Raw genomic sequence first — 12,100 nt, 5'->3', positions numbered from 1 at the left:
CTGAACCACCTCACAGCGATTATCAGACTTCCAGAGGAGGGAAAAGGTCTGAGAAAAAGACCAGTTTAACGTGTCATTATTGGGCTTTAGCAGCTGTGTGTTATCCTATTGTTACTAATAACCTTTGCAACGTTGTGAGCAATGTTTTCTTGGCATCATTCAAACATAATGACTGGGGGGTCACATTCAGTTCTCAGTTGTGTAAATATGGAATGTTCTCTTGGCTGTCTGGTGCTATTTTGCATTTGGCTCATGCTCCCTGCCCCTCGAATCCTGCAGTACAAAATACCCAGGCAGGGAGTTCAGTCACAGTATGCTCTGCATACCAGCTGGGTATGCAAAGCACAAAATAAACACATGAACAACTACTATCAAATCCAAGCCATATAATTACAACTCTGCTGTCCTCTGGTTGTGGTTAATGGGTTATTCCTGAATAAATGAGAGCAGGAGTTTGCTTGGTGCTTTCCCAATGTAATTCACCAGTAGATTAAGATTGGGAAGTCTTTCAGAAAAATGTGTTTTTAAAGGGGTTTTAAATTTGACTGGGATAAATCAAGAAAAAGAATTTACAAAATAGATGTTGCTTGAAGTAAAGCAGTCACAAAGTCTGCCTTAATGGTAAGAGGAAAGGGAGACCTTGGCAGATCCATGAGGAGGGTGTAGGAACTGCTATTTCCCTTCCAACCCTCTAGTATCCCAGCCTGTAAGGCTTTTAAGTAAGGTTCAGTGGTTTTATATGGTAAATAAATTTATCTTGATTTAATTCTGTGCTTAAGAGGATCTCTCTTGTCCAGTGTGGTCCTTACAAAGTTCTCAGCAGTGAAGTGACTGATTGTCCTTCTCATTTTCAGGGATCTTCCGGATAGTCCTGCTGTGGAGTGGGACACACAGCTCCTCGCCACCCTTGTCCTGAAGCACATAGCAGCCAAGAACATCAACCTGGTAATGTGACACTTTCTGCAGCACATTGCCACATTACTTCTGAGTGTTCTGGGCTTTCCTTTTCCCTCTGGAAGCTTTCTTTGGAGCCTCTAAGGTTAGGATGTATCTTCTCTCTCGGGAGAGCTTTCTTTGCTTCCCAGTGAGAAATGAACAGTGGAGGAATTTCTCTTTTCTAACTCTTCAAACGGTTTCTGTGTTTTAAAGTAACCTGTTGTGATGGAGAGAGCCCATCTGGGGTTTAGACTTAGATTTAGGCTTAGATTTGAAGCCCATTGGCAGATGTGTGTTAGAGAGCTTGATTAGCAGGGTTATAGGTCAGGATTGAAGAATATTAAACTGGGGAGATTTCCTGGCACTGGTATAGTTTGGGAGTTTTTTCCCACAGAACAGGAATATGGGCTTAAGCATGGAAAGGGTTGTGTTGTGTTCCTCTCTGTTGAACCCTGCTTTGATCAGGCATGGCACTGTCACACACTGATTAGCAGCAAAATCACGAAACTCTCAAAGCCTTTCAGCACTTCACAAAACAAGAAACCACATCTCCTGTAGCATGAAAGCCCCATGAGCACAAAACCAGCATCATGCATCCAACTTTGTATTGATTCTGAGGCTAATTTTCCATGAAATTTATTGCTGTGCACGGAGACAAATGCAGTTTTCCTGGACTCCTTTTGTGCCATTTGGCCCCTTGAATAGATAGGTTTTAATCTAATCTGAAAGCTCCAAACACAGGAGGATTTGTATTGCATGTTTGTGACTCTCAGGGGCACAGGGACAAGTGCACCAAAACCCCAGAAGAAATTCTGAAAACACCAGAACTCCTCTGGATGGTTAGGAAGGATTACATCTTTGCCTCGGGGAAAATTAAACTCTAGCTGTGCTGGGGGAGGCTGGAGTCTGCCACTATCAGAGCAGAGCTGAGCAGGGAAATGTGGGGTTTGCAGAGCAGAAAACATTCCCGGGCATGGTGCTGGCCCTGCTGGGCTGTCCCTGCCCCCTGCATTCCCATCAGCTCTTCCCTGAGCAGCACCGAGGACAAATCACTGCAGCAGGACACATCAGCAGCACCAAGGGCAGCTGGAGCAGCTTCTCAGGGCTGCTGGTAATGAACTGCTCCGGAAATGTTCATTATTTGAAGTGTCCCAAGCAATCACACAGGTCTCAGGTGTTTGCTGTAATACCATTCATTTAGGAGCAGACTGAATTTGCCGACAACAGCAAGAGAAGCACCTAATTACTTTTGTTAAACATCCTGCAATTTAAGACTTCAGAGTTTGCTATCTGTGATGTCTCTGCTGTCCTAAACCAACAGCTGTGCCTTGAAAGGTAAACTGAGTCCATTTTTCACTAATGTTGAAATTGATAGAATTGGCTGAACATGTTAAAAGAGCCTTGAAAAAAACAAAAACTAACAGTTTCAGACCAACTCAGTGGAGTCAACATGACTGGAAGATGTGTATTGTTGTAGCTATCCCAGTGGGAAAACTTTCCCCAGTTCTCCCAGTAGTCACAGCATCGACAGTGGTATCTTTATTTACAGAACATGTTGTGTGCCATCTGGCAGTGGAGCAGGGGCTGCAATTCCAGCATGTCTGAAAGGAAGATTGCAAGGCAAGGAGTCCCACCATATTCTGTGTAGTTTCCTTCCATTACATGGTTACTCATTTGCTCAAATCCAGGAGTAGCTCAATCTTTTTGGGACATATTTCATCCAAGCTCTACATTAAATAGTGCAGACACAGAAATTAATGGTTGGTGTACTCAAAGCCAAAACTAATTTATAGACTTTGGAAATTATTTCCTGCCTGCTGGATTTACAAGCAAAAGCCAGTGTTGCAGGGAGAGGCAGCCAAGGCTACTCTGTCTTGATCCAGATTAGAAAGTGTTTGGGGTGTAAAAAAAGAAGTTACATAGTATTGTGTGAGCTCCAGGCAGGCTCTTGTTGCTCCTAAATCAGACTCAAAAGACATCTCCAAACTCAGATTCAATGGCCTCTGAGTGTAAGGAGTGATGCTTGGGGGAAGGCCATGAGAAATGGAGTTGGTTGCTGTGGCATTTTAAGGGATGGCCCTTGCTAAAAAGCAGAGACCTTTGTGTGCCCACAGCAGATGTGTGCTGTGTTTGAAGCACTGCATGACACCAGAGAGAGGAGGGAGACCCTCAGCTTTGAGGTGTGGGGAGGGATCATGGACTCCAGACCTCTCAGGAGTTTTCTCTTCTGCTGGTAATTGAGTAATTTCCTCTGTGCTCTCCCCTCTCCGGAAGGGATTTCTGGACCTGTTTGTCTTGGCTGCTGCTCTGGCTTCCACTAGTGAAAGCTCCATTTCCTGAATACCAAGGTCACCCAGAAGAAAAACCAGCAACAGCAGCAGCTCCCATTTCAGAACAGGTGTGGGGAGGGAACTCCCTCTTGCCCTAAAGATTTCATTGAGCAATAATTTCCACATGAAGTATATTTATTGTCCCAGCCTTTCGCTCCCAGAACTGGCTAAGCCTGTTTTTAACCCAGACACTTTCAAGATGTTCAGGTTTTCTCATCCTGTCCTGATTGTTTGCTTGATTTCATCATCAGCCTGGTTCAGGTTAGGAGTTAAAAGCCAGCACAGCAGGAGCTGCACTGTGTGGAAGGAGCAAATGCTCCCGTGTGAAAATATCTTCAGCATGTGAGAAAGAAATTCAAATTCCTTATCAATGAAATGAATCCCTGAAGCCAGAGGGATTGATTTACATGTGATTACTGCCTGCTTTAAGTCATGAACAGTACAGTGGTGCTGTGGAATCAGAGCCCTGTTAGATGACATATATAGATATTTAGATGATATATACTTAGGGTGGGACATCCCTGCTGTCCCAGAGCCAGGTGTGTGCTGAGAGGGATCAGACAAAGGGAATGCCACCGTGGCCAAGTCACTGTGCAGATACCTTGGGAATTGTACTTAAAAATTCGTTTATTGGAAGAGACAGGCAATTCAAGTGTAAATGTCCTAACAGTAAATTGGACAACAGTAATTGAAAATGAGCTCTGTGTAGTCTCTTCAGCTGGTTCAGATGTTACATAAGCTCAGCAGCTTCCATTTCAAAACAGATGTGAAGAAGAAAAGCCTCCAAAGGTGTTTCTGAACAGATAATTCCCATGTCAAGAATATTTCCTAACCCAGCCTTGTGCTCCCACAGTTGGCCCGAGCCAGTTTTGTAAAAACAATGATTAGTTTATTTAGTCTGCTCACTGTAGTCTCTTATCTCAGTCTTCTGGTTTGTTCTCTTGTAACCTCCGCAGAAGGAAAAATGTGTGTTTTGGCTTGCCTGGGGTTTTTAGCTTGATTTCCTAAGGAAGCAGAAATAATGCAATTGTATTTATATGTATGTGCACATGCATGTTTCAGAAGACTTTAGAGCCCATTGGCTAATTTCAGCCACTTTTGACAGAAGGGTACTACTCTTAAAAACGTTCTGTTTGTACAGGTTACATGAAAATCAGGGACCAGGCAGAAGAGACAAACCCTCTCTCTGTCTCCATTGACTAAAAGGGTTTAGTGCAAGTCCAGCCCATATCAGACTAACACTGTTACTCACCTGAACAGGAATTTATTCTGCCTGCATTGAGTGGGGTATGTTGTCATCTTAGGAAAGTGCCACTCTAGGTAGGAGTGACTTCAGAGTGTGTTTTTTTCTTATCTGCAAAGTACAGGGTGCTGTGTTCATTCCCTGAGCTGTGCTGAATTTCATGTCTTTCCCTGATGAGCTCCTCCAAAAGCTGATATCCATAGGGAGGGCTCAGCACCATGGCAGGCCCTGCAGAGCTCTCTGGCAGTGCTGATGTGCAGCAGCCAAGGTTAAACACATCCTTTTTCTCTTTATAAAATAGGGGTTAACCAGAAAATGCTTCTTGAATGAAACCAATTTTGGTCCTACCAGTTCCTGCCAGCAAAGAGCAACCTGGTGCTTGCTGGCAGCCACTGGGCAAAGTGGAAAGTCTAACTGTGAGCTTGTCCTGGGTGGGTGGGTTTATAAGCAGGCTTGTCTGAAGTTTGTGGGTTTTGAAGTATTTATCACTGCCTTTGTGTTTCCTCTCCCTCTTGACTCAATATCCCATGTCTGAGAGGGCCTCTCCTGCTGGAGGGTGGAGGAGCAAGTTGCAGGATGGGCACGGTGGCTTTTGATCTTCCCTTGATCTCTAACCCAGTGCTCCAGGCCCTGCATATAAAATAGATTTTGAGAAGGGAGGTGCAGTGAGTGAGCAAGGCTGTAGCATTTCCTTCCCTGAAGAGAGAACAAGCTTGCAAGGAAGCAAACATTGCCTGAAATGTGGGAGTTGATGAATTCTTCCTGGTCCCAGAGAAGGGAGCTGTGGAGAGCTCTGCTGCTGGGCTTCTCCCAGAGCAAGCACTGAGCTTTGCACTGTCCAGGGACTGTCACTTTCACCCCCTGGAAAGAGGATGGGCACACATTCCCTGTCTGCTCTACACTCTGTGCTGCCAGTCTGGATTCTTGGTTGGGCATTGGAGCCTTTAAGTACCCTGTGCACAGCCCCACAGAGGGAGTGAGTCCCCAGTGGCTCTGGACAGTGACTGGTCACTGCTGTGCTCACACACTTCTGCATTTTGGAGTTCCCATTTCTCCCTGCAGAGAATCAATTTTTGTACAAAAGTGCAGTCAGATGGTTTAAAAAGGCTTCTTCTCCTATCGGATTATTTTATCACTGTTTAATTCTCTGGTGAAGCCTCATTAGAACCAGGCCAGTCAGACACGCTTGTGTGGCTCTTGTTGCAGCAATGTCCTGATTCACAGCACAGCAAACTGCAGCTTCACCCTGTCATCCACAGGCACTGGAGGATGTTCTCACATCCAGGAGAGAGTGATTCATAGCGCTGGACCTTTCGGGTCAGGAACACATTTGCAACAGATCACTTTGAAAGTGACCTTTTGCCCTGGTAATAAGTAACAAGTGCATCCTGCCAATGGGGACACGGTCTTTGTCATCTTTCTGTTGTTCAAGCTGTTAGGCTGTGTAGTCATCTAGCTCCAGAGTGGCTTGTTTGTTTAGTTGTGTTTCTGTGGCATGAGGAGTTCACACACAAGGCCTCATTGTGCAACACATAAACAACTCGTTAGACACAACGGGCTGGGACAGGGCTGTGTTGGATATCAAATTTGGGAGCTGCACAGGCTCCTCCTCTCACTCCTAAATGCTTCTTGTTCTGTGGTTTTATTGCAGGTGGTGACATTTGATGCGGGAGGAGTGAGTGGCCATGCCAACCACATCTCTCTTCACACTGCTGTGAGGTACAGTGTCTGCACACTTCTCTGGGTGCCTCCCTGGGGGCTGCAGGGTCAATGTGGCGCTGGTGTGGAAGCAGAACCAAAGGCAGTGTTGACTTCACTGCTCCAACTGAGTGCCAGGCTGTGGGACACAACACTGTCTGGAGAAACTGCCACAGCTCTGGGAATAACCTACAGCATCTTTCAGTGTTCCATCAGCTGGGACCTTGCCAGTCTCACTTTCACTGGGCCCTCTTTGCTCTTCCTGTCCTTGATCCCACTAAAATATGCCACAGATCACTTTGCCCTTCTGCTTTGAGGAGAGTATGTGAATAGCTGATGCCTGAGCTGGTGGCACTTGGGTTTTGGAAAGTTCCGCACCACTGTTCCAGAGGATGTTGCCGTCTTGCCCAGGTACCTGAATTTCCCTCTCTGACCCAAGGACATTGCTCTTTCGCAGGAGCTGTCCCTATTTACCACTTTTAGGAAGAGTCCATTGGTCCATTAGTTCCTTCACCATTTTATTCCTTACATTATGGGACCCTCTGTCTCCGTGCCATGGTGATGTGTGATGTGGTGAGGTTGACAGACAAAAATCCCTGTTTTAAAATCACTCAAATTTTGCTGGCAAGACAGCCACTGTATTTTACTTTAACCCTCTGCTCATTCAGACCTTACTGTGTCCTAGAGAGATCTCCTCCAGAGCTGCCCCTGCCTTTCCCAGGCATGAGAAGAACTCTTTGCAAGTATAGCTTGTATTTATAGCACCCATTTGTTTTCTGAATCATCTGTGCAATTCAAGTAAACAAATTCTTCTGGCTCTCCTTGCTGACAACATCACAGTGATTTGCCTTTCTCACTTGCCTAGAGAAAGCTGCAGTGCCACAGAACCCATACTGGGACCTTCAGCTCCTCTGGGAAGATGCTGAGAGCTTTGATGGCTGGAACTCAGTGTTAGAGAGGGATCATGGCTTTTCCCAGCAACTTCTGAAATAGCCTAACAGAGGAGAGGGGGTGGAGTTAAAGCAAACAGTGTCTTTGTTTGGGCTGAATGTGGAGATGGTTTCAGGCACAGTTGTTTGAGGAGTGAGCAGAGGTTGAGCAGAGGCTGATGACCGAGGGGCAGAGGTTGAGCAGAGGTTGATGACTGAGGAGCAGAGGTTGATGACCAATGTTCACACCATTGGCACAGAGGGACTAAAGAGCTTCCAGCTGCCTGTTTGCTCAGTCAACTGCTGTATGACCTACAAAGAGGAATGGAGGGCAGGCTGTTAGGTGTCCTCCACCCTGAAGAGATCATGGGAAAACAAGCTAGCAGCTGAATTATATATGAGAAATTTAAGGAAAACTCTTGATTTTGATCCCAGTTCTACCCATGTCTTACTTTGTGGCTGTGCAGAAATCACTTTCCCACCTTCATGCTTTAGGTTTCCTGTGTGTGCAGTGGGGATTTAACCCTCTACTTGTCTCAGAGCATGTTACCAGGAAATGCTCATTGTCTACAATTCCCTTGAACTCAGAGCTTTGCATTGGTCCTCAGCTAGAGCAGAACATTGTCTGAGCTGATGAGATCTGTGCTGATAGGGACATCAGAGCATGAGCAGTTCTCATTAACTAAGGGCTGGTTTATGTCTTGTCTCCCTTCCAGTCCTGAATCAGCAGAATTAATCATGGTAGCCCCATCATCTGCATGTGGCAGGAGTGACACTGTGGCTGCTGAAAGGTTAAGTTTATTTTTAGTGGCTTGCTTGCCCTCATTATTTTTCAGTTTGTGTTATGGAGGAAGTAGAGCGTGACTGTATCACTCCTGACTCTCGGTGCCCTGATGAGTTCTCACATGTTGGCCAGTACAGGCAGCACTGGGAGCATAAACTGAGGCTTCTCCTGTCCCCCTGTGCCAGCAGAGCTCTGCAGAGCAGCAGTGGCTGCCCCTGGGGCCCCAGTGCTACATGGCAAGAGAAAGGCAAACGACCTCTCCCCTCTAGGTATCAACTGCAATGTATTTATTAACCATCTCTAAACAAGTCCTGCAGGGTTCTGCCTCCACTGTGAAAAGTGGAGGAAAGGATGCAGCAGAGGGCTGGTGCAGTGATCCTCAGCTCTTCTGGATGCTCCCAGTCTCTGGGAGACAGGCTGGTGCTCACTTCCATGACATTACTTTCTGCAAGAACAGGGGTATAACAGGCTGACTCCTCTCACAGCTCTTCGCTTCAGGAGGTGCAAATTATTGAACAGCTTCAAGGAATAAAACAGTTCAGGAAATGGTCGTAGCTGAGCAGATGCTCAGTATTGTCTGCTAAGAGCATAAATATTCTTTCCAGTGTCTGGAACAGAAGTTATGTTCAAAGGAGCAGGAACTACTCAGAAGAAATGAGTTCTTTCCCTTGCAGCAACCTTCCTCCTGACAGCTTGCAGGAGTCCAGCTGCTGCTGTGTGCCTGCCTGGCCTTCAGATCTGGGAGGAACTGGGAAACACCAAGGTTCAAGGGTGGATTTGTTCTTCTGCAAGGGAAAAATAAGAAAAAACAGGGTGGGAGAGGAACACAAATTGCTATTTGATTTCAGTCTCCCCTGGGAGTATTTCAGTTCTGGCTCCCAGACGGAAAAAAAACCAGCCCAAACCCAAGAAAAACCCACTGCAGCAAAGCAGGAAGAACTGGAAGCAATCTCCTGTAGCTTGATTTGGCAACATGATTCTCTCTTATCCCTCAAAACAGGAGCTTTTCCTGTGGCCATAGGAGGTTGGATCCGTTACGCTCATCCACAAGGAAGAGCAGGTTTTGAGTGACAACCAAGTCACTTTATCCCCCCTCAGCATTTGGCCAGTCACTAGGCACTGTGGTAATGAGCTTGGTAAATACTGTGTGACAGGAATATTGGAGAACCTCTCTTTCCTGCACTCTGAAATGACAGTGCCTGCACTGAGATCACATGTAATATCAAGGTGGTTTAGTTTTGCATGAGTCACTGTGCATTTTGATTTTAAACAAGCCCTCTTGCCCAGGAGCCTGGCAAATGGGGGCTGTTTGGTTTGTTGTTTGCTTGCTTAGGATGGAGAGGAATCATCTTTGTGAGGAGGAGGAAGGACTGTACCACTTGTTTTCTTTAGTGAGTTATTAAATCCATTTCATCCTAGCTAGAACAGAAAAGAATAGTCTTGTCTGCTTAGGGCAGAGCAAACTGAGTGGAAAATAGGAGCTGCTATATTTAACCACTGTGCATTATGTTGTTATAGCAACTGCATCCATAAAACTTCTATCAATGATGCCATATAAAACGCTACATCAAGGAATCATTAGCTGAGCCTATTCTCGTCAATTCCATTTGGAAAAACACCTCTCAGTCCTGCAGGATGCTTTTTAACATTCACCAGCTCTGTGGCAGGTTGTAAATGAGGCTGTGCAGAGACAATATTTGGGAGCTTTATCACTCAGCAGTTGATTAGGATGCAGCCTGAGTGCCACCAATGCCTTGTTGCACTTCCATGTCCCAGCCTGGTCACTGAATGCCCCATCCCTGAATGCCTTGGACATTGTGCAGAAGGGCTGCACTGAGGCTCCCTGGAAGAGGAGGGTTGGTTAAATGCCAGCTGCAAATCCGTGTGTGGAAACAATGAGCAGAGCAGTGTGCAGCCAATGCCACTTGGTGGGAGCCATTCTCAGAGGCTACCAAGTGCATCCCACCCCAACAAAGCACAATTCTTGTGTTGAGTTTCCAAGGCCAGGTCTTAAAGGACAGAGAGGAAGCCGGGTTTGGATGATTAGCTTGATAATGGTGGATAATATCCCATTTACCATTTTTATTTGGTGCCTTCTTACAGTGTGTTGCTGGAAGATCTCTCCCTCCTTTCAGCAGCTGCAGCCCATGCATTTCTCACTTGTTTTACTGATCTTCAATGTCCTGAGGGAGCTTATGTGAGTGATGGCTGTGGTTGCAGCCAGACTGTCCCCATAAGGCTGAGACAGAATTGTCCTCTGATGTCTATCCTTGAGACTTCCCCTCAAAGCTCTCTGCACTGGCATACATCCCATAGTTTTCTACATTTTATCTCATTCCTTTATTCCTTTCCCTCGTTCCTTAATTTGGCCAGGTTCATCCATCCCAGTGCCCTTCCATGGCATTGTCAAGAGCCATTAAGATTAAAGCTGGGGTGTCCTTCCCAGTATCACTGGGCTGCTAGCAGCAAGTGGAGCAGTGACACTGCACATTCTTCTCCCAGACAGTGCAGGGCCCAAAGCACAGAGCCAGGGACAGCTCTGTCAGCTGGAAGATCTCTGAATTGCCACTGGCAGAACCATCTTTTGCCCCTGTCCCATGTGTGAGTACAGAGTTGTACAAACTGTTGCTCCATGGTGTAGTTCAGGGTGCATGGAAATGGAGCCAGAAAGTCCAGTTAGGGAGGGAGAAGGCATTCCAGAGAGCAAACATCCAACATCTGGCAAGTATATCCTTCTAATGTCTCTGTGATTCCTAGGAGAATGCCTGTTCTTCCTCCTTCACATCTGTTTCATCAGATTAATCAGGCAGATTAGAGGCTGGAATCCTAAATGGAGCCCCAACGCAGCTTTAAGACATCCATTCTTTGCCATGGTCTTCAAAACTGTATTTCCCCAGTGCTCCACAGCAGCCAGGAGTCAGTTCAGTGAAGGGTTTTGCCTCTGGCTTGGGAAACTGGAGAGTGAAGTCGTTGAATTAAATGAACAACTTCTCATCAAACAGAACATCACCCAAACCTTAACACACCCACGTGGGCATGAGCCCCAGAGGAGTTCTGTGCTCCCCAGGACCGAGGTTTCAGCTCCATCTTGACTTGTTCCCCTTGGAACAGGTTGGGAGGTTTCACTGGTCAGTGCCACATAGGAGCTGACCCACTCACACCTTTCCTTGAGGATGCCTGAGTGAAGACAGGGAATTTGGGAGCGAGCTCCGTCCTGCAGTTTGCATTTCAGTGTTTCTGTTGAGCAGATGGAGCTGATGGCTGCAGGCAGCAACAGCCTTCAAAGCAGCTGGGCCTTGAGGGAGGAGCTGGGGCTGAGTTCTTGCAGGGCAGAAATAGTTGGAGCCTTTGGATGTCTCACAGCCTTTGCAACTTCTTCACTGCAGAGGGTCTCACATGTGGATCTGAACCTACCACAGGCATAACAGAGAGGGTGCAGGGAGAGGTGTCCTGTAATCACCAGCCTCTGGCACTTGGGCAGTGGGTGGGAACAAGGCACCTTAGGTCACTTCATGTTTAAAAAGGATTATAAAAAGTCTCTCTGGGGAAAAAAAAAACAACACCCATATGGAAAAATCTCCTGAAAAAGAGCCTGTTTGTGTTCTACTTTTTGAGATTTTTTTATGCCAAACTCTTTCATTTCGCCCAAACCACAGCAAGTCCAATCTGTAAAACAACATTCCCAAAATGGCAACAACTGAGAGCTGCAACCTCTCCCCTACTTGGAAGTGTCCCACGGAGACGCTCCAGCAGGGTGGAGATGGGAGCGAGAAGATGGATTTGGGAGAGGATTGGCTCATTTTGTGAACGTGTGCAGGAGGTAGAGCTTCGTGTTTCTCTCTCTCTCTGCAACCACAGAGAAATACAAATGAGCAAGGCTGCAATTCCTCTGCACGTAGAGCTGGGTGGAGCCCGTTCCCAGGGCTCTGCACTGAGCCTTGCTGAGAACTGAAGCATTTGGATTGGGACAAAAAGGATGAGGAGAGATGCAGTTTCTTCATGCCTGTTCTTCCAGATGAGTGACAGGTCTGCTGGTAGCAGCTTTGAGGACCTTTCAGTAACCAAACACAGTTTGTGTCTCCCTGAACCTTTACACAAGCACAAACTCCTTAATTTGCTGCTGAATCAAGCTCTTCTTCCCTGCTGAAGATGCTCCCTGCTCCTGCGGAAAAATTTCTCT

General features: G+C 46.4%; 1 protein-coding gene across 1 annotated transcript in view; it reads left to right on the top strand.

The window, feature by feature from the left end:
* PIGL (phosphatidylinositol glycan anchor biosynthesis class L) overlaps nt 1-12,100 on the top strand; it is a 54,353-nt gene that overhangs the window by 34,229 nt on the left and 8,024 nt on the right. The window contains 2 exon segments of the mRNA XM_017731021.1: nt 855-945; nt 6,161-6,228. Coding sequence (XP_017586510.1) covers nt 855-945; nt 6,161-6,228 — 159 coding nt within the window.

This window comes from Corvus brachyrhynchos, unplaced genomic scaffold, assembly GCF_000691975.1.
Source record: "Corvus brachyrhynchos isolate BGI_N302 unplaced genomic scaffold, ASM69197v1 scaffold283, whole genome shotgun sequence".
Lineage (NCBI taxonomy): Eukaryota > Metazoa > Chordata > Aves > Passeriformes > Corvidae > Corvus > Corvus brachyrhynchos.
The sequence above is the reverse complement of the archived record's forward strand: the minus strand, read 5'-3'. Positions and strand labels throughout refer to the sequence as shown.